The following is a 23,394-nucleotide window of genomic DNA, read 5'->3' on the forward strand; positions in this document are numbered from 1 at the left end:
TCTGTTTTAGATGTACTTGCTTGTGCTTGCACTTGGATGGACTTTTTTACAGAGATGCTAAAGAAAAGAGAAAAAGCTCCAGTAACAATAATAAAAAGAGTAACATTATAAAGAAGGGTCAGATTCATCACACAGCATGCACCTGGTTAGTACAAGAGAGGGAGCCTGGAACATGAGTGTCCTAAGGGGAGTTGCTTGAAAAATACAGTCTTTAAAATTTGTTTTTAAATGCCCTTTTTCTTCTGTATAATGGTGTCAACGATTAGTATTTTTTAAAAATCACCAGCTCTAGTTTTAAATTCATCTCTGACACCAGGCTTCTGTTCATGTCTTTTTTTAAAAGAGAGTGGACTGATAATGCCATACTATTTACACAAATTAATTCGGTATTCAAACTTATGTTGGGTTTACCATGAGCAGTTGACTCTAAGTATTTGGTACAACCAGAATGTGGGCTGGGGTTGGTCACACACAGTTATATCTTACTCTAGGAGTAAGTCAAGATTTTTAAACACACAGACTTTGGAACGTTTTGGTGGTTGCTGAGACCAATCCTAGTTGGTTTTGCTGATACAAGGTAGTATGGGTTTGTGGTCCCTAGGAATGGGAGTACAAAGACCTGGATGGGACCTTGACCATTTGCCCAAGTCACTTCATCTCCCTTTGCCTGGGCTTCCCCATCTGTAAAATGAAGACCATGTCACTGACTCCATTTGTAAAGTGTTTTGAGATCCACTGATAACAACTGCTTTATATCTATGTCTTATACAGTACATCTGCCTGTGCCATCCAACCATTTCAAATATGTGGAAGCCAGGATGTAGAGAGATTATATTTGTCCAGCATTACCCACCAGACCACTGGCATGCCAAAGCTGGAATTTGGGTTTCTAAGTCTATCCAGTGCTCTGTCTGTTGGATAAATACTGATAATAATGGGTGATGAACAGCAGCAGTAAGAACAGGGCACCAATGGGCAACTATTTCCTTCCAGTCTTCCATTTGTTTTATCAAGGAGGAGTTTTTGCAAAGACTGTAATATTATTTTTGGTTGCATGGTGGTTTTCATTGAAATGCATTTTAACTGTTTTTTAATGATGTTCTTTGTTTGTTAGTAATGAGAGGGCTGTTAAGAAGCCCCTGGGGCTTTGACATTCTCATGGAAGCTGCATTTGAAAGAGAGGAAGTAGAGGAGGTAGTCAGGGAAGTTTAGAAAATGTTAAATGTTTGCTTTTGTGAACCTTTCCTAAGGCCTCCCTCATATTCAAATTAGGCTGCTATCCTGTAGACTAGCTGAGTATTGGAGGCATAACAGGGCAATTCTACACCCTGGACAATAGTGCTGTACAGGGAAGCACCAGCTGCTGTGTTGCAGGTGGCAACAGTGCCTCCAGCCACCAGCTACCGAGGCTCTTATTTTGCATTCTGATCCAAAGGAAGTGCTGAGGACTGCTGCCCCGATCACCACCTTCCTCTTCCCCCTCCCACTTACATTTGTGCTGAGTAGAGAGCGTACAATTCATTTTCCCAATTCCTATCTAATAAAGAGAGGTAGTTAGCCATGTGAATTTGAAGTCAGGCAGAAGGCAGGACAGGGAAGCATCTTAGAGATTAATTTATTCAGAGCCACCTTTTCTGTCTTCTGTCTGTCTATACAAAATACTTCTGTATGTGGTGGGTGTGTTTTTTTTCTAACTGTGAAAAATGATGTCATAGGATGAAAGGGCTTTGGAAACCCTGTCCTCTGTGCCTCTCGTTCCTTATTAAATCCATCCTCAGTGTGAGTTGTGGTATTCCATTCCCAGTTAGAGAAGTCCAGTTTCCACAGTACTGTGAAAATGAACACAAATACTGCAAAAACTACTGAAATAAATCTGTTGTTAAATCTGAGCAAAATAAAAAAGCAGAATTCTTTTAATGTCTTTCATCCATCTCCAATTAATGTTGAAATTAGAAATGGCATCATATTTTTACAGGTCAGATTCAGCAGTATGGCATAACTGCAGTCCAATGCCGGCAGCAAACTATTTGGAACTCTTATGGAAAAACAGTAACATTTGTGTCTAAAATAAGACTGTGTTACTAATAATCTATTAATTTTATAGTCACCAGTGGGCGCATCTACACAGGATACTACATTGCCGTAGCGCATTGCTATAGCAATGTAGTGTTGCTGGGCACAAACTGTGATGCCAATGCTACTGCACAGTAGTTCATTGCTATTGTGCAGTAGCTGCTAAAAATAGCCATGCTGCGTGGGGACTGTGCAGTAACACCGATTACTGTGTAGTCATTTAGTTCTTGCTTAATTTAGTACTACTCTTAATACTACACTGTGCAGTCTTCTGCATGTGTAGATGTGCCCAGTAAGTATCAAGTTTGACAGCTTTTTGCCTGAGAATGTATTCATTTCCATTTAAAGGAAAAAAACCCAGAAGTCAAATATGTGTTTATAGATTTCACTGATCTTCCTCTTGGACTCTTGGGAGATGTTATGCTTACCATGTGATTAGTCTGTTAATCATATCAAATTCAATAGTAACCTGGCCACATATTCATGGTGCCGCAAAAAAGGAAACCAGCCACTCACAAAATATTACACAAAATGTGTAATATTTTTATGGTTGGTTTCCATATGTGGTAAGGTTAGGACTGCACCAGGGTCTCCAGCTGATCTGATCGTTTGATCATTCAACTCGACTGACCAGGCTGGAGCCCTGGTGTGGCTCTGCTCCAGCTGACAATCAGCTGATTGTCAGGCACCCAGCTTTCAACTTGATCATGATCCTGGGCTGCTCCTGCATTGGCAAGTAGGGCGTGATTTGAATCTGATCCCTGTTCCTAAAATCACATGTACTGCCATGCATGTGGAATATGGAAGGAGGCATGATTATTGGGATCATGGGCAGATTCTATCTCATCTTTAAATGAATGTCTATCAGTGGCCTTAATGCACATTTCTAGACTGAAATCAAAACTATTTCATTTTGCATATTTCACAGGCTTTTCTGTTGCATTCATCACCATCCTATCTTTCAAACATTAATGAATCTAATCTCATTAAATATCTTGTAAGTTGAGGAAATGTTGTTCATTACTGAGGGAATGCTAAGGAATAGAGTTCAAGTGATTTGCGGAACTTTCCAATGCAGTCAGGAACATAGCTGTCAATCTCTTTATTCCCTATCAATATCATATGCCCAATACTATCCCTCTACTTTCAAGTGTTTACTTTTTTAATATCAACCTTGAACATATTAATAAGCAAAGTCTTTTGTCCTCAGAGTTTTATAGCCTCAGCATGTTGAAATAGGGGAAATTTTTTTTTTATTGGTTGGGATTTTTTTTTTTTAGTAATGGCAATGAAATCACAAATTGATGTGCAGCTATTTAGGGTCTCTTAACTGACCCTGGACTATACGTGTGATTGGTTTTGCCAATTCATGTGAGAAAGCTCTTGAGTGAAAGTGTCAAAGAAGCAGAAAATAAAACCCAGCTCTTTAAATGAGGCAGTTGATATGTTCTCCCTGAATAGCTCTTGAGATGAATGACTTCCGCGCCAAGGAATGATAAAAAGTTCTGGTCAATCAGTTAGCACAGATACACCATTAAAAAGCCTTCCCTTTAAAGCCATTCAGAATGGGAGAATTACACAATGAACAGATTACTTTTTTTCCAGTCTGTGTCCTAAATTCAGTTAGTAATTAGTATGCAGTTTTTCTGTAAAGCAAGGAAACTAATAGGTCTCTTTTTTGAGACACTTGGTGAATGGGGGGCAATTTCAATAACCCCTTAAGCCTGAGGCAAAGGCTAGTCAACACAAGGGAAGCTTGTAGCTATGCTTGGATGTTATACTGGCAAAGTGTTCCTAGCAAGGACCTAGCTGATCCCATCAAAACCAGCTTTTTTGTGAGCACTGCCATTCCAGCCCCATTCAGTAAAATAAGCTAAAGTACAAAAATAATAACATATACTTGTGTAGTAGCTGCCTCTACACTGAGAGAGTCTTGCTGTCACAGCTGTGTTGGTCACAAATCACCCCTCTCACAACCCTGACTAACACAGCGATGCCAATGAAAGCTTGTGGTGCAGGATCAGCCATGTCCTTTTAAAGGAAGACATCACGAATGGGATTTAATCTTTTCTCCAGGCCAGGATTTTACGTGTCCCTGTTGCAGTGCTCTGGATAGCAGGTGGGGAAGCGGGGTGGGGAGAAGCTGCAGCTGGCTCGGATTGCAGGGCCCGGGGTCCGTGCCCAGTGAGGCAGCAAGAGCGCAGAGCCCGGGTCAGCCCAGCTCCATTGCACTGGGCTCCCCGCAGCTCACATGCAGCTCCTGGGATTTGCATGCTACCAGGGGAAACCAAGCATGATGGAGATGGTGACCTCTGCTGCTCCTTGCCACCACATGCAGCTCCTTGGACTCCACTGGAAGTGGCAGGGAGCCCCATGCAAGGCAGCTAGACTGGCTTCACTCCCTGCTTCCCACTGGAGTCCTGGGAGCTACATGTGGTGGCAGGGAGTGGGGCCAGGCCATTGGCTCCATTGTGCATGACTCCCACTTCATGGCTCTGGCCAGATCCTGGGAGCTACACATGAGATGTCAGGAGCCCCATGCAGTGGATGCAGGGTGGCCTGTCCTCACTCCTTGCCACTATGTGCAGCTCCCAGAAGTGACTGGAGTCATGCACCACTGGGAAGCTTTGCCTGTGCGGCCCATGAGTGCCTTGAGGGCCTGCAGCTTGCTGCTGCTGCTGCCACTGGCAGGGGCTATGCACCATAGGTGCAGAAGGGTGGGGAGGACACCTCCTCCCCCCCACACCCTGCCCACTATCCCCCACATGCCCTCACCATCCCCCCCACACACACCCACCCCTTCACAAACCTGACACCCATGCTCACCCACCCACATTCCACATCCCCACACTCATACACCCACACACTCCCAACCACACCCTACACCCCCATACATGCCCCACACACAATATACAAGAGTAAGACTTTATTTTTGAGCTATTATGCAATCACCTCTATATACACTACACAAACGCATGTAAATCAGGACTAAAATATTTTTTTAAATACAATTTTGAAATATTATGGTAGATGTTTGATTTTTTTAGCATATGATTTGTTTTATTTGCAGTTCCAATATAACAACCCTTACCCACCCTCCCAAAGGGAATACTTCTGGGGGCAGGGGCAGGGACTTCTGGTGGCAAAGGTCAGAGGTTAGGGGGGGGACTTCTGGTCCCAAAATGGCAACTAGAGGGTGGGGCACCTGTCAAGACCTGAAGCTACCCTTGCAGTCCTTGACAAGTCACCAAAATTCATTAAGTGGCCCTCTAGCTGAAATAATTACCCAGCCCTGGTCTAGGGGCTACTTGAAGTCAAATTCTTCTGTAAGTTCCTTTGTCACTACATGGGGAGTTAGGAGGGTCTACCACTCTAAGCAGTAGCATCACTAGGAGTGGATAAGCAGGGCACCAGCCCTGGGTACCAGTGGAGGCATGAGAACGGTGGCTGCTGCTGTTGCCAGTTCACCACCTTTGCTTCAGCTGCTGCTGCCAACCAGAAACTGCTTGTTAGGACTCTGTTTCTATGCCTAATCCACAAACTGTTTGGGAGGTGAGTGGGATCATGGATTCCTTTCCTTCCTGTCCAATTTGAGATCAGAAGTAGGGAAGTAGACTTTTGTCTTCCATAAACTATGAGGACTAACTGTTTTGTCCTACTGAAACCCTGCACTTTGTGTGCTTAAGTACGGGCAGGTGCAGTCAGGCAAAAGGGTCGTGACTGCTCCTGTCAAGTTGTCCTCCAGAATTCTTAGTCTGAAGTATTTTGTTTGAGGATGTTTAGCCCCTACTTCCCTGCAATGGCTTTTATTACTGCTGCTACTAAGCTTTAAGGTTTTGGTGTGTGTTTGCTTTTTCCTGACCTTCCTTGTTAATAATTTATTTTTATTGACTAAAATATAGTTGGTGTTTGAATACAGTTTTATTTTGTTTGTATATTTTTATCAAATAAAGTATTTCTCAGGCATTCATCCCTGGGCCATCTGGGCACCAATAATGCTTTCCATATTCAAAGCATTTTTAAACCAGTTGATCCTTTCAACTGGTGCAGTTGAGTAACAATGCTGTCTCTTGTGTTCTTTCTGTGGGGTTGTAGAAGGCCACAGAGAGATTCTTGAAGGGCCTGAATGTTTCAGAAGGGCTGAATACCCATAGATACCGCTGACTTCAGTTTGAGGTATGGAGGCTTGTTTGTTTCTAAATATTGCACTATAACTACTAGGATTACAATTCATTATTGCCCAATTTTCCATTTGTGTTAAATGAAGATCAGATCACTGTCACTAGATAGATATACTATGACAGATCACAGCATTGATAGACATACTATAACAACTCATAACATGTACTTATGGAAGCTACAGAAAAATGACTTTACAGCTAAGAGTAAAAACAAAGGCAGAATTCATTTCCTCCTGATCCAAAAGCAAGCTGAAACATTCTGATTGTGTTCAGAAGATGGAGGAGGTCCACACAAACATTAACCAGTTCATTACAATATTAAAAATTATTTCCATAATTATGCAAATAGCACTTCTGAGAGAACCATCAAAATGGATGAATAAAGATAATGCCTTCCAACTGCAGGCAAGTACAGACTGTCCCAACTGTCATGAAGTTTCACAGAAATGTCAGGACAAGGGCAAGCTCCATATCTGTACCTGTACATGAGGTTCCTGAAATGATCACCAGTGAAACTTCACTGCCTGCTTGGTGACATTTCTCTCATACAAATAGACTTTAAAACTAAATGTACTGTACACATTACACCAAACTCTGTAAGTCTGGGTAAGAACACATGCTGTATATAGATTGCCTGTTGACCGTGTGTCTCACAGCTTGACTATCAGTATTAAAGCTACCATTTTATTAGCCAGATTTTCCATCACTTTACATGTGGTATGTATTTTCCACTCAAGTCAAAGCTGCATTTAAAAACTGCTCAAAAAAGGGAATGTGATGCAAGCTATGAAATCCTATCAGCTACAAAAAGGATATTAAATATAAACCCTAAAGCCAGTGAAAAGATGACCACTAGCATAGTCATACTCCTACTGAAATTAATTGTAAAACAACTGCTGAGCTCAGTGGCAGCAGGATAAGACCACCTGATATTACATATCTGGAAATGGCTGACTGCTCATTGACAATACTTCAGTCACAGGTGCAGGAAATATGAACATGATTTCTGAAAGAACACCCCTTAAATAGCATGTTTTGAATGTTTCTTTTTATTTCTTCTAGAAACATTTTCTTATGGTTAGCACACACTGTCTTGCAAAGGAATTTTAGCAAAAAAAGAATAAAGTCTGTGATTCCACGCATATTTAGGGACTCCTCTATGCTGGCAGCCCTATTCTGATGGATTAGACAGATGACACTGTGAAACTGGCTATGCACAAATTGCTGTGAAAATGAACAAGCTAAAAAAATTCACACATTTATTCCCATTTTAGGAAACTTTGGTGTTTCTTGGTACTATATACTGAGCAAGCCATAACATGGGCACCTATTTAAATGTGCAAATAGCACAAGGCATTTCCAGGCTTCTGTTGATTCTTGAAGACCCTGCTTAAAAACAAATGCCTCTTGTGGTTCCTTCTAGAACACTGTGTGTTTAGGCCATGCCTGCTTGTTAGTACCTAGAACTCTAGCAAAAGCAATTAAACAATTAAGCTGCTGATTGTACTTTTTGGCTGCTATTTAAACCATTTAATCCTGGGTTTGTACTGTCTGCTACATAGAGCGGTGAAGCAAGTTGATGTTCAGGTGCTGACTGAGATGGGCTTGCAGGATTAGCAAAACCCCATGCACATCAGCCACTTTCTGGTTGCCAACCAAGCCTACCATATGCAACTTGGACTGTAGCTAATACCATATGCAACACACATGACTGCGTGTCTTTTACATTTTATACATTGGAAATGCCATAGTCCTAACTTTTGCTGTTGGTTTTTTCTATGAGCTTCAGGATCAATTGCTTTAGGAACACACTTTGGAGTCCATTGTCTTCATTGACTCAGAGTAGTCAATAAAATAGAAGCATAATTTTTTTCCTTGTACTCAGTGTACATATTCTCGAACTGCAAGTTCTTTTAGGGTAAATACTTTTGCGTGGTGTCTTTTTGCCTTGCTTTCTTCTAGTTTCTCTTGCAAGGATACAAAGTCCTTCCCAAGTTCATATGCCAAAGTGATCATTGTCTCTAGCAATGCGGTATAATACTTATGGCTGGTGCACAGCTGTAGGCGTAATAAAGCTTTTTCTCCATATTCATAGGCACTTCGTGAGTTCTCCAGGTCTTTGTGACACACAACAATAGCACAGAGTGTAGAGACTATTAAAAGAGGGTTGTGTTTTGTCAATTTTTCTTGCAAAGCAATTGCTTGCACAAGTATTTCCAAAGCTTTAGCATATTGTCCTCCTCTCAGACACCCATAACCTTCCTCCAGCTCTTGTCTCATGAAGAAGTCTATAAATTTTTTGGATCTCCGGACATATTTCATGGAATACATAGTTCTCAGGTAGTCCTTAAAGGCTAATTTTCGCTCATTGATTATTTCCTCTGTGAAGTTACCAGTCAGAGTTTTTTTAGGAAAGGTCACATCTTCCATTTCTTCACTAAAGTCCTCCAAAAGATTTTTGTGCAGTTTTTCAAAATCTGAATAACGACGCTCAATGACAGAGTTGTTGACATCAAAGCTACCTGTCTGGATGACAATGACTTTGTACATCTAAAGCAGGGGTAGGATAAAAAACAAAAAGCAGTAAGATTTGCAGCCTTGTTATATAAAGTTATTGTCACACAGCAGCTTCACATTATTTTAGACTTAACTATGGCTTTTTCTGGATTGGAATTTTGCCCTGGTTCTAGTTATAGAGGGGTTTTGCACTGTTGGAGCTATAAATATGGACAAGGAAGGCTATGATTTGTATCAATGGAATGTGTGTTGGCTTGAAAGATCTTTGCTAGTGCAAACTGCATCAGTTTAGATCTAAATGTAGCAGTCTGGATCTTATGTACATTTTGGGCTTGCACTGGCAATATGACATATGAGACTGGCAATCAATTCCTAGAATTAGAGCAGGTTCCTCCAAAAGATAAGATTTATGAGATGGGTGTTGACAAGTCATTAGTTCCCATCCACTAATGTTTCAGACTTTTGAGAGAAGGTTTTGCATGAACGTAAGTCTTTGACTTTAATAGGTGATTCAGCACAATGCTGAATGTAGGCTTTAATTTGGTAAACTCAATTTGCTCATAACAGTTAAATATATGAAGTAATATGGGGCATTAATGTAACTACTTCTTTTGTAGCAAATACAGTTGCTACAATCAATCAACCACAAACTGCATGGATTTCCCAGACCTCATATTGAATATAACATATTTTTTATTTCTTGTAATAGTTAGAAATGTCATTTGTAGCTCACATTTCAAGGGATTTCTGGGCATTATTAAGGCTCTGAATAGGAGACACCTGGTGGGAACATCTGACATACGCAAAATGACATAGAGCACTCCAGAGACATTTTTTCTCTAACTTATTGTCCTATTATACAAGCCCTGCACCTTTACAAAAAATTGGTAAAAGAGAATACAACATTTGGATAACAACCTGTTTGCTATCCAAGACCTTTCACTAATGACTGGTGGAAGAACATTAGTAACAATTTACCAGTACTCAAAGGTAAATTCATCTCTATTTTGCACTAAATTTATAGTAAAGACAGCTTAATAAACATGACTAAGTAAAAAAGCCCATTAAAGTTGAAGAAGTCTCCTTTGGTTGTGTAAATCAGTGTAAGTCTGTGCAAGTCGGGTGAGCTTTGCCTATTTACACCAACTGAGAGTGTGGTCAATTGACTTCAGTGTGCTTTAGATTAAGTCAGGACACTGTTCATATACAAGCTCATCCTGTTCCCATTGATTTAAACTGGATTAGGTTTAGGTTTATGGTTTGCTCAAGTCATTTGTTCCCTTTTGCTAGGCATTGGATGTTGCAAAACAGCAGTAGAATAAGAACCTGTCTCATTCTGTTGTTGTTCAGTTTTAAGCCTGATAAAGCAAGCTTTTCTGAAGATTCCCAAACCTGAGCTGCCATTGTTCTGATCTCTTTTCATTCATTAATGCTGACATTTTCCTACACTTTGCCCTGCTGATAACAGAGTACACACTATTTATGTATATCCAAAACAATATTGAAAGAGAGCAAGAGAACTGTACAGAACATAAAGTGATGATGATTTAAGAAATCTGACTATCAAGGGTAGCTTAGTGAATAATTCACAACTACTAGATGAACTTATGTTCTTCTCTTTGTGGAATGACCAAGCAGAAACAGAGATTTCATATAATAAAATCATTCAAATTTGCTCAACATTTTTTTGGTAAGGTAAAACATGTTTTTCATGTAGTTAGTAGCTTGAGTTCTACCATCCTAAGCAAAGCAAATAGTAACTTATTCCTCAAACAGTTTTATTGAAGTTAATGGAGTTACTCAGAGTCAGATTATATTCAGCCTGTGTAAGGGTAGCAGAACCTATATAGATTTAATAAGATCACATGAGATAAGACATGAAAATCTTTCATCATATCAAACAGCTTACTACCATTCTAGTAGTATTCTATTATTACTACTATTCTAAGACTGAATAGACAATATTAAATTTGTGTGATGCTACATGGTGTTAAAGTTAGAATGTGCTGTAAGCAGTTGCATGTTAAGAGCTAATACTGTTTCTTTTCTGCACAGCTCTGACTTGCCACTGGAGGACTTATAAGTAGGGGGTGTGGCTATAAACCAGGACATCTGGGCTCTATCCTTGTTTTGGGTAGGGGTAGAAGCTAGGAGAAGTGCATCCTAGGATGCGGGAGGACCACAAATTTCTTTAGGCTGTGGAACAGACTAAAGTTACTACCCTAACATGAGCCAGGTAGCATGGCCCAGAGCTAGTCCTTGCATGAAGTGGCATAACTTTGAGGTGCTCAGAGGGCACTTAGTAGGAGTTAATGAGCTTAACATGTGAACATTTGCATTCAAGTGCCCTTAGCATGTTCCAAGTATAACATGCAACTTCTCCCTAACAGTAGTCCTACTGAACTCAGTAACATGAGTAATATGAGTATTAATAATGTAATTCCAAGCAATTTGATAGTGCTTTCCATCTCTAAAAGTGCTTTATAAAGAAGGTAAGTAAGTGTCATTATTCTAATCTTACAAGTAAGGAAATTGAAACACAGAACTATGTTATCACTTGGCCAAGATAATCCAGGCTGGGAGGCTAGCATCATGACTGGAAATAGAACTCTGGTTTTCCAGATTATCACAATTTGACTTGGTTCACTTAATATTTACAGTCATTGAGAATGTTAGACGAGTAAGATTAGAAGAGACCTTGGGAGGTCTTCTAGTTTCCATCTTCCCTCTTCATGTGTTTCATAACAAATATGGCAGACTTTGGAGTTCTGTGCACGCAAAAGGATCCATGCCAAAACTGATCTATTTGAAAATGCAAAGCTTTAAGCTCTGTCTGCATCAAAGAAGTTTTCATTTGTGCTACTTTGGCTCTCCAATGTGGACAGGCTGTGTTGGCACAAGGCAGATTTTACACGAGTATAACCTAGTTCCTTATATCAGCATAACCTCACTGGTGTATTTGCATTGGCATGAATTTTCTTAATACACAAGGAGGAACTTGGCATGTTGGAAAAAAATGTATAATTTTTTTTACTGCTGCAGACTTGATTGTCAAAGGCATTTTAGGGCAAGATTCTGGCAGCTGTGCTTACATTGAGTAGTGACTTAGTCTGTGAGTAGGTTGCTGCTCAGTGTAAGCAAGGACTGTAAAACTTGGCCATGAGCAAGGCCTTCATGAAAAGACCCATGCTATGCAGACCCCTCCAGAGTGAATAAAAAATAATGATCATGCTACATATTCATTTGGTAGCTTACCACATATTTAGAGAAGTGCTGTTCTACAATTCTGGCTGATGGAATTTCAAAAAGGAGTTTGACTTGTCTATAGCGGCGTTTCTCATTTCTCCAGTATTCCTGAAGCTCCTTAGTTGTCATTGAAGAGTGAGGGCTCAGGTCCTCACTGGTATCTGAAACAATATGTTTAATATTTCATACTACAGCCAGTGTATTTGGGAAAAAAACCCAACCTCTTGTACATTCTCCAGGGAAGAGAATTTTCTGATTCCATAATTGCATTAGTAATATGTATATCCCTACTGTAAGACTGCTAAAAAACATCAGTTGATTGCTAATAAGAACAACTTCTGCACATCTGAGACTACCATACCATTCTGAAAATGGAAAGGAAATATTTTGCCTGCCAAAAGTAAACTTACATGATGGCAACAACTCTGTTTGCCTCACAAAAACCACAACAGGCAAAACAATATACATAGGTATAATTAAGCTGGGTTGCAACTTTAGGCACAGTCTTGAGTGAGAGATGATATATGTAACTTGCACTCATCCAGGAGGAGCCACAGGAAACCATGACTCATTCACACTTTTCCCTAGTGAAACAGAAACATGGGAAAAGGAGGTAGTCTCTCAGTAGCCTATATCAGCAGCTCTTCAAATTCCTGCAGTCAAGCAGATGGTTTGGCTGGCGAGTAGGTGGCTGGACCTGCAATCACACCCTTCCTACCTACTCCAAGGGGGAAGGGCCATGAAACTATTAAAGGGAGAAAGAGAAGTTCTTACTGCTCCTATTCCTTTGTGTGGAGCTATAATTTAGCCTATGGGGTGTAACTGAAGCCAGAATGTCATTAGTTTTACATTACAAATGGAGGATAATTGGCTGGAAAATTACCTTGAAGGAAAACTTGGATCAGCAATGATAGACACATCTCAGCTTTTGGAGATGATTTTGGAATCTGAGCACTTCTGTTGAGATGGGCTATGAGGTAACAATGTGGGCAATGCATGAGTAGGACATCATTACAATTGCTGTTTCAAATAGACCAGGGGTGTCAAATTTATCCAGCCACAGGGCTGAATGAGTGTCACAGAACCAATCTACAGGCCAGATTAGATCCCCAGACTGGTCTGAGATGCCAGATCTGTCACGTGTCCTGGAATGGTTGGAGTGGCCAGAGTGGTCACTGTGCTCTGGCTACTTCAGGGCAATTCTGTGTGTGGCAAACACTTCAGGGCTGCGGAACCATGCTTTATTCAGCAGCTGCTTTGCCACTTTGGAGCTATACTATATACAACAGCTACTCAGGATGTGCCAGTGGATCTTGCATGGAGTTGACACACGCTGGAGTGGATGCCATGTCTGGCATAGAACTGCAGTGACTGGAGTAGCTGCTGGATGTGGAGTGCCCCACATGATGCCTACCAGTCAACCCTGAGACCCACAGGCAGCACAGGGGGCCAGGTGATATGGTTCTGCAGGCCAGATCTGGCCCTTGGGCTGTATTGTTGACATCCAGCATAGACATATCAGCCTTGACTGCCTAGCAATATTTGTATGTAGCCAGATGGCTAATATCGTTTTGCAAACAAAGGATATGTGTGATTGAATAGATAAGAAAGAAATTGTTCAATATATGGTTTAAGCTATATGTACTTATAGAATTCAGGTGGGGGTGCTCTCTATGCCAAGGAGCATTATACATCCACCGTAATCAAAATGGGATCAGAGGAGGAGAAAGTTGAGGCATTGTGGGTTAGGATACATGGAGGCTGAGGGGAAAGGGACTTGGTGGTGGGGGTCTGCTACAGACCACCACACCAAGAGGAAAAGCTAGACTTGGAATTTTTGAGGCAGATCTCAGAGGCTGTACAGTCTAGGGATGTGGTTGTCATGGGGGACCTAAACTACTCTGGCATCTGCCAGGAGGAGCAGTCAGCCAAATCCAATAGTTCGCGTAGGTTCTTAACCTGTGCGCAGGACCTTCACCTAACGCAGGAGGTATATGGTCGCACTAGGGGAAATGCCTTACTGAACTTGGTGTTCGCTATAGGGGAGGACTTGGTAGTGGAGCTGCAGATTCATGGTCACCTTGGGGATAGTGACCACCAATCAATCAAATTCACCATCCGGCATAGGGTGGGCAAGATAACTAGTAGGGTGGAAATGTTTGACTTTAGGAAGGCTAACTTTAGTGTGCTCAGGAGTGTAGTCAATGACACACTGCAGGATACAAGTACTGGCGAGATGGGAGTCCAGGAAGGGTGGACGTTCCTAAAGGAGGCAATCCTTCAGGCGCAGAGGGAGACGATCCCAGTACAAGGGAATAGGGGGAAAGGAGCCAAAAAACTTCCTTGGCTAAACAGGGAAATCCAGGGGAGCCTAAGGGCAAAAAAGAAGGCATATAGGCAGTGGATGCAAGGGGAAGCTACCAAGCAGGAGTATACCTACTTGGCCTGCACTTTCAGGGAGGCAGTTGGAAAGGCCAAAGCAACTACAGAGCTGAGGCTGGCAACACAAATTAAAGACAATAAAAAGTATTTTTTTAGGTATGTAGGGAGTAAAAGGAAGGTGCAGGACAGCATAGGACCCCTACTGAACAAAAAGGAGAAATTAGTGGCAGACAGGGGGGACAGGGCTGAGCTATTTAATGAGTTTTTTGCCTCAGTGTTCCTGAACAGGGCTCAAGATAAGTCTCCTAATGGGTTCTTAGGTGGGCATTGGGGGGACACCAGCCTACTAACTGTCGATGCTGACTTGGAGCAGAGTCACTTGGATGGACTGGATGTGTTCAAGACAGCAGGCCTTGATGAGCTGCATCTGAGGGTACTGAAGGAATGGCTGGTGTCATAGCAGAACCACTGGCATGGCTGTTTGAGCGCTCGTGGCACTTGGGTTAGGTCCCAGAGGACTGGAAAAGGGCCATTGTGGTCCCTATTTTCAAGGGGAGGAAGGAGGATCTGAATAATAATAGGCCAGTCAGTCTCACCTCCATCCTTGGAAAGGTCTTTGAAAAGTTATGAAGGATCATATTTGTGGGAGTCCAGCAGGAAAAGTAATGCAGCAGGGAAACCAGCATGGATTCGTAGCAGGTAGATCATGCCTGACCAATCTGGTTTTGTTTTATGACAGGGTCACAAAATGCTTAGATGTAGGAGTAGAGGTAGATGTCATTTTCTTGGACTTTAGCAAGGCCTTTGATACGGTGTCTCATCCTTTTCTCATAAATAAATTAAGAGGCTGTGACATAGATGTTTACATGGTCCGATGGGTGGGAAATTGGCTCAGCGGTTGCACCCAGAGAGTGGTGGTAGACAGGCTGGTATCAACCTGGAAGGATGTGGGTAGTGGGATCCCACAGAGTTTGGTCCTTGGACCTGTACTCTTCAATATCTTCATCAGTGACTTGGATATGGGTATGAAGTGTACTCTGCCCAAGCTTGCGGACGATACTAAATTGTGGGGTGAAGTGCACACTCCGGAGGGTAGGGAACAATTGCAGGCAGACCTGGACAGGTTAGAAAAGTGGGCAGTACACAGTAGGATGCAGTACAACAAGGACAAGTGCAGAGTGCTGCACCTAGAGCGCAAAAATATCCAGCACATCTACTGGCTGGAAAGTGACCCTCTCAGCAGCACAGAAGCTGAAAGGGATCTCGGAGTCATAGTGGACTCGAAGATGAACATGAGTCATCAGCGTGACGAAATCACCAGCAAAGCTAACCACACTTTATCATACATCAGTAGATGCATGACAAATAGATCGAAGGAGGTAATACTTCCCTTCTATGCAGCACTGGTGACTGCAGTTGGAGTATTGCATCCAGTTTTGAGGAACCATACTTCAAGTAGGATGTTGATAGACTCGAGAGGGTCCAGAGGAGGTCACTTGTATGGTTAGGGGCTTACAGGAGAAGCCCTATGAGGAGAGACTGAGGGACCTGGATGTCTTCAGCCTCTGCAAGAGAAGGCTGAGAGGTGATCTTGTGGCCGCCTACAAACTCATTAGGGGGACGCAGCAAGGGATCGGAGATGCTCTGTTCACCAGGGCACCTCGAGGTAAGAAGAAACAATGGTCACAGACTGACGGAGAGCAGATTTAGGCTAGATATCAGGGAAAACTACTTCACAGTAAGGGTGGCCAAAATTTGGAATGGGCTTCCAAGGGAGGTGGTGCTCTTCCCTACCTCGGGGGTCTTTAAGAGATGGCTGGATAGGCATCTGGCTGGGGGCATCTGACCCCAGCCCTCTTTCCTGCCCCGGGCCGGGCGTCGGCTCTTTCCTGCCTAGGCAGGGGTTGGAGTCGATGATCTGGTGAGGTCCCTTCCGACCCTAGCATCTATGAATCTATGAATTCCTTACTTTACTCTCCCTGGTATTTTGATTAAAATCTCATTTTATAGGAGCAAGAAGGATAGCCTAGTTTTTCTTAAATGTATAGTTTTTTATACTGTACACAACAGCTTTGCAGAAAAACAAGACAAAATTTGAACCTACTATACTACTACTACTGACTGCTTTGGCAATCTTAGCCACAGTTGGTGAACACAAACTTCCTCGCTTATTGCATCGCCAACCTCTGTTCCTCTGCTTTGAGAGCTATCACTGGAATTGAATGGGTGTTTCCATTTGCATTTACATTCAGCCCTCAATCTCTTTGCTGAGACTGACAACAGATAATAGTAAAACATAGATCTTGTGCTGTATGTGAGATCTTACCTGAGACTACCACTTTATTTTATATGGATCACTTAAACTAATTTTGATTACTTCTGAGGAACTTAGGCCTGAAATAAGTTTTAGGACCAGGATTTTGAAATGAAAACTGTGTGAGAGAGTGAGAAATGCAGAAAGAAAAACAAATTGATATACCACTGTGTTACTGCAGTCATATGTCATTATAACGCAAACTTCAGTGGAGTTAAAACAATGTAAAACTGTCATAATGCAGGAACGAATCAGGCACACAGTTCTTAAATAAAATGATCAATAACATTGACTGGGGGACATGGAAAATTAGTTGAATGTAAGGATGAAGTCTAACCTGGAAGGCCAACAGTTTCTGGATTTTCATTGTCTGGTGGAAATGAATTTGCAATTTCAATTTCATTTTCTTCTTCATCTGACTGAGTGATTGCAGAAAATGTAGTAATATCTGTTGGAGTTTCTAACTGAGGTTCTTCTGTTGTGTAGCACTGGTCTCGGTCCATTGCAAAGCTGTTGAAGAAGGAATGCAAAAACGTACCCTTATTATCAAACAAGTTAAGAACTCTAGGAGGTGTATACAAGGTAATACTTTATTTTATGAAGGTGGGGCTTGCTGTAACTGACTGAGATCAATGAAAAGAATGCCACTGACCTTTTTGAACTCATAAGAACCATAGAGTTCCTACTGCTTTAAATATAGGTAATTATAACCAAAATTAAAGGGTGTGTGTTCTAGAAATATCAGCAATAACTAGCAGCAAAGGGCTGCTCCTGCTACCACTGAACGTGTTGGGAGCTATTTTGTCAGGATTGAAAAATAGATACTGAACAAGAAGCTATAAGATAATATGTATATGGAAGGTGAAATTCTGCCCCTATTAGTGTTAGTGGGAGTTTTAAAATATATTTCAGGGGGACCAGGACTTCACTCTCTATGTGATACCTTGAAGCTTGTTAGAATTGGCAATGATGATTTAAGGCAGACAAATTCCAAAAGTTTGAGAGAGACAGGTGGACGGTTATTGACAATTTACCTCCAAGGTTTAACAGCTGATCATATCTAAACATACTCTAGAGCAGGGGTTCTTAACCCATGGCCCAATTAACATGTTGCTGTGGCCCATGTGACATCTTGTTAAAAAAAAGTAAAAATTGCTGCCTGCGGTTTGTTAGAGTCAGAGGCATGAGCGATTGGTAGGGGTGGCATGGGGGGGGGGGGGGGCACATGCCCCCCCTGACAGGGCTGTCCCCACTTCTAGTGCCACTGGCGGTGTCTTCAGGAGCTCACCAGCTCAGCCCCTGGTGCCGCGGCATCTTTGGGATCTTGCCAGCTCTGTCCCCACCACTGATGTCAGCATCTGCGGGAGCTTGCCCGCTCTGTCCTCATTGCCAATACTGTCGGTGGCTTATGTGGGTGGCCCCCCCCCCCCCCCCCCCACCCGGCCCCGCAGCCCCCTCAGGGAGAAAGATGCTGGAAACGGTGGCTTCCCCCCTGCAGGCTGGCAGAGTTCCAGCCTACAAGGGCCTGCTTAGAGCTGGGGGGAGCAGGAGGAGGGCAATCAAAGGTAGGGGCACCATGTGCATGTGTACACATACACATGCATGTGGCAGCCAGGCAGCATGGTGAGTAGCTCCAACAGCTGCCTCCAGGTAAATCTATGCAAGTAGGAGGGAGGGGGGTAGATTGAGGCCTCCACAGCAAGGAAGGGAGTAGAGTAGAGTAGGGCAGGGCAGGGCAGGGCAGGGCAGGGCTGGGGACGCTGTCCAGCTGGGGTGGTATGTGGGATTGAAATGTGAAGCCATGAGGTCCAGCTGGGGAGTGGGATGGAGCAACAGGCAGCTCATTTGAGGGGCAGCAGGGGGACCGGCTCCCTGCTGCTGTGCTCATTCGCAGGCAGAGGCATGAGGGGGCATGTGCCCCTCAGATTTGTGCGCAGGAAGGGGTGGATGTAGGCTGCCCGCTGCAGGGGCAGGACTCCACACTCTGCTCCCCTCCCCCCCCGGGACCTCCACAACAGAGCAAGGCAGGGAGGCTTGGTGCCACTGCTGGGAGCCCCATGCTGGCTGCACTGCCATGGCAAGGTGCCCCCTGCCCACCCAGCAGCAGTGTGGGGGCCAACTCTGTGGCACTGCTGCTTCTGGGTGGACAGGGGGCACCTCACTGTGGCGGCACAGCTGGTGTGGGGCTCCTGGCAGTAGCACTGAGTATCCCTGCTTGCTGGTGCGGAGTCCTACCCTCTGGGTGGTGGAGGTTCTGGGGGAAGGGCAGTAGGGCAGGGAGTCCCAAGCCTGCATCAGGCAGCCTGCATCCGCCTCTCCCCATCCCCCACAAGAGCTTTGCTGCCCATGGGGTGCGGGGTGGAAGCCGGGCTCCAGACTCCAATCTGGCCACAGCAACTGCCAGGGCTTGGTGCTGCAGTGGGGGGACAGGGGGCTGTGGGCCCTGGTCCTGGTCCCATAGCCCTTGCAGCTGGGGACCCCCTCAGCTGTTGGGTGCGGCCCACATAACATTGAGAGCTGCAATGCAGCCCACTACGGCAAATAGATTAAGAGCCACTGCTCTAGAGTGTAGGGTAAAAGGCTCACAAACTTAAAGTAGTGTTATAAATCTTCCATTTTATCTGATGGGTACACATCATCTCTAGCAATGCCTAGGCAGGAGGAGAACTAAGGCTTCTATTTATTATGTAGGAGCATATTCTGCTCATTCCCTTTGCTTGTCTGTTGTATCCACCTGTTTGCTTGTGCCAGATTTAGGCTTGTAAATCCTGTGCCACTAGACTCTTCTTTACTGCATGTTTGTATGGGGAGGTCCTAAAGCTTAGGGCTCCTATACATCTGCATGGAGCCTGCTCTGAAAATCCATTGCTTCGGAGCAGACACTATTAATCGAGTCTGCTGGAGCACAGAAATTGACATGCTCCAGGAACCTTCTATGTCATGTGTATCAGTGTCCCCAGTGTGTCTGCGCTGAAAAAACGGCAGTGGGGCACTTTGAGATAAAACATGTTCAATGAGTTTCAATTCAGAGCATCCCACCACCATTTTTTTTAGCATGGGGACACTGATACACGTGATGCTTGGTACTTTTAATTAGCATGGCTCACTAATTAAAGTGCCCAGCTCCAGGTCCAACATCACGTGTAAAAATGCCCACAGAGCCTATGGAGAACTATAGTAATTTCAATGACAGCTATTTGTATTATCATATTGTTACACTAGCAGCGAAAAAATTGTAAGAGCCCCTGGCAACTTCACTGTTGATTTCTGTTTAATTAGTTAGGCAATAGGAACTTTTTGCTCACAACTGGCTGAAGAAAGGGAGGAAAATAAGTAATATAGGAAAAGTTTATTTTAAAAAAGTACTCTTAATCCTGTTGCAGAATAAAATGGAGAGAGCCTTTTGGAGGAATAAAGAGCTAAGGTATATAGGGGAAGTTTGTGCTGGTGCAGACTGCTTGGTTCTTACTTCTGCAATATTTATACAAAGTGATCTTCCTGGGCAGTTGCCGAGAAAGCCTGTTTGCAATACTGGACACACATGTGGGGAAATTCCAACACAGAATTGCTTGCAGTCCATTGTGTCAATCAGAGTTTGTATGGTTGTGAAAAGGGAAAGCACTTATTTCCCCTGAGGCAAAGGGAGGTAAAGGGGAGCATGTATTCCTTTTCCCTATAGAAAGAACAAGGGGAGTTGTCTGTCTTCTCCCTGACTAGGGCAAGCAGCGTTCCCCAAGCATCTCTCTTTCACCTTAACAGGAGTCTGATCCAAAGCTCGTTTAAACCAAGAAAAATCTTTGCAATTATTTCAGTAGCTTTTTGGATCAGGTTATTTTGCCCCAGAGAAAACAGTTCTTTGTAGAGGGTCAGCATTTGCAAAGTTTTACTTTTTTTTAATGGGGAAAACAGGAATCTCAAAACATCAGATTAAATTATGCAATGTAGTTTGAACACCTGCAACATAAAAGGCCCAAAAGGTTCAATTCAAATTCACTTTTTGAAATGCAAATTGACGTGGCACAGTCGTTTTTTTTTTTAACATATAGAAAATATAGTGTTTAAGCTATAGAAACTGAAAACACTGCTTGTAATGAACATTCTGAAATACAGAGAAACAGTTGGAACAAAAGTTGCTGCTGTGTTGATAAACAGAAATGAAGTTTGGGCCAACGTGTGTTGAAAAGTAACAGGATTAGATACGAAAGAATTGTCTATGATTTTTATCATATTAACAATGCAAATTATTTTAACAAAAGGTTAGATTATTTACAGTAACATCTAAAGACACAGTAAAATGAAACCAAGTTACACAAAGACAATTGGTTGCTTTGATTAAATGTTTCAGCGAATGTTTACTATTATTATATAATAAAATATACAAAAGACTCACCTGTGAATTTCTGAAGGAGTTTCAATGGTGAAGAGGTTATAGTCTATATTATTTCATGGGAGGTTTGCTTTTGATTTTCAAAACGCAGAAAAACTTGTCTCTCTTTGCAACAGGAACGTTTTCTATTATACAAAAGCGGAAGAAGGAAGTCGTACTGAAATCTAACTTCCTTATTCAGTTGACTCAGTGTTCAGTGGGTAGTTAGTTCTCTGAAACTGAAAGTTATTAACCTGCCTTAAGTAGTTCTTTGAACTGGTTGTAGAACAGGATAAGGCCTATTTCCACTGTTGTCAGTAGCAAAACTCCAACAGGCTCAAGCAACAACTGGATGAGGTCTCCAACTAAGAGGTATAGTTATTAGAGACAGACACAAAACATTATGTGCAAGAGAGCCTTATAATAAATGATATTCTATAATACATGAAATTCTCTCTGTACTGATGGCTAAAGGAAAACAATTGGCTTAAAAACAAAGTATATAGTAGAGCTGGTCAAAAACTGAAAATCTATTTGTGTGAAAAATTTTAAACTTTCAAAATGGGGTACAAATAGAGTACCCTTAAAATATAGACTTATTACCTAGATACAATACAATTCTGAGTAACCATCTACCTCCATATACACATTTTATCTGCAATAAAAGACAATGCTGACTTGGCCTTAAATTAACTCAGATTCAGACTAAACAGAAAACTTGTGTGCTGGGATAGCTATGTGTAAATCTTCTGTTGAGCACCTGTCAGCAGCAACAAGGGCAAAGTTCAATTCCAGGGTACTAAATATATTTTACCTTGGCTCAAAGTTGTAGCCCTGTGGGGTCAGGCCAACTCTCAGGATCTCAATATTGCGCTGTTAGACAGGAGGGTGTGACACAATTGCACATATACAAACACACAAATCAATTAGGTGCATACACATGCACACTACCAGCTCAGGCACATAGACATTCAAATCAGCCTTGGCACATGCATACCTATTACCAATTCAAGCACATACACTATATACCCCAAAAGTTAGACACAGATCACTAATTCGTATATCATGCACACAATGCCACACACACACACACACACGCAACTCAGATACACACACATTCAAAATAACAAGTCTAGGTTCATGCACACCTATCACCAGTTTAAGCCCATACATGCTACACACCAAATTTAGACAGAATTAGTTACCAGTTACCACCACCTGCACATTCAATACACATACATGGATTTTTAATTCATATACCACACACACAATGATATCTATATATGTGTGCGTATTCACTAATTTATACACATACCACTCACCTACACATATACACAGGTGAGTTCCTAAGTTGGGTGTTGTGATGTGTATGTATGTATGTGCTTGGTGTACTTGGGATACCTGGGAAAAGGTTAAGGTAAGAAAGTAGAAGTGTAGGAAATTAAAGTTACCAGGACCGGGATTAGAACCAGTAGACTGCAGGGGCCTGGGCTGAAGAAATGAGACTCGGGGATAACTTTAGGTTAATTGATCTTAATTGATTAAAAGGCAACTCTCAAGGCCTGCAGAACAGGGAAGCATGCCGGCACAGAGGCTGGGTCTGGAGCCAGAGCTATGGGGGAGCTGAAAAGGTAGATAGGGAGAGGGAAAAATGGGACTAAGGGAAAGTGTAGGTGTTAAAGAGGGGCTCTGGGTGCGGGGAGCAAGAGCATGGCTCTGGGGCAGCTAGAGAAGTTGCAGGGAGCAGCAGTAGGTGCTGGAAGCTGGAGCAAGGCTCCAGCTGCTGGAGCAAACTACAGGACAGCTAATAGGAGCTGGGAAGCTGGGGGGGGCGGAGAGGGGGAAGGATTACAGAAGGTGAGGGGGAAGCCTGAAAACAGAGAGAGGGACAGCAGAAAATCACAGGAAAAGCAGCAGGCGGCAGGGCAGCAGGAAAGCAAGGAGAGGCTGAGAGGTGGCAGAAAAGGGGACATGGAATTGGGAGGAGATTGGGAAACTAGCAGAGAGGGTGGGAACTGGAGCTGAGACAGAGAGAGAGAGAATGAGGGTGGAATTTAAGATAGAGAAGGGACTGGGATTCAGTAAAACATGACCCAATTCGGGGTTGCAAATTACAGTGGTTTTATTGAACAGGGGAGATGGTGACACAATGCCAAATTGGTTCCCTTGCACCCACACACACAATGGCAGCAGGGATTAAAGAGGCTTGGTGCAGGGACTGAAGTCCAGGTGGAGAGAGACAGAGAGACAGAGAGAGAGTCCAAATTGTAGGAGGAGGTGTGCAGGTAATATCTACCTATCCAGGCTGGAAGGGG

General features: G+C 42.8%; 1 protein-coding gene across 1 annotated transcript in view; it reads right to left on the reverse strand.

Annotated features, from left to right (window-relative positions):
• Positions 1 to 5,017: 5,017 nt before the first annotated feature.
• SNX20 (sorting nexin 20) overlaps positions 5,018 to 23,394 on the reverse strand; it is a 34,361-nt gene continuing 15,984 nt past the window's right edge. The window contains exons 2-5 of the mRNA XM_025204281.1: positions 21,104 to 21,225; positions 17,051 to 17,223; positions 12,027 to 12,178; positions 5,018 to 8,804 (exon numbers count right to left, since the gene is read on the reverse strand). Of these exons, the coding sequence (XP_025060066.1) occupies positions 8,136 to 8,804; positions 12,027 to 12,178; positions 17,051 to 17,216 (987 nt within the window). The 5' untranslated portion in view covers positions 17,217 to 17,223; positions 21,104 to 21,225 and the 3' untranslated portion in view covers positions 5,018 to 8,135. The remainder of the gene's footprint in view (positions 8,805 to 12,026; positions 12,179 to 17,050; positions 17,224 to 21,103; positions 21,226 to 23,394) is intronic.

Source organism: Alligator sinensis, unplaced genomic scaffold (genome assembly GCF_000455745.1).
Source record: "Alligator sinensis unplaced genomic scaffold, ASM45574v1 scaffold173_3, whole genome shotgun sequence".
In the NCBI taxonomy this organism is placed as follows: domain Eukaryota; kingdom Metazoa; phylum Chordata; order Crocodylia; family Alligatoridae; genus Alligator; species Alligator sinensis.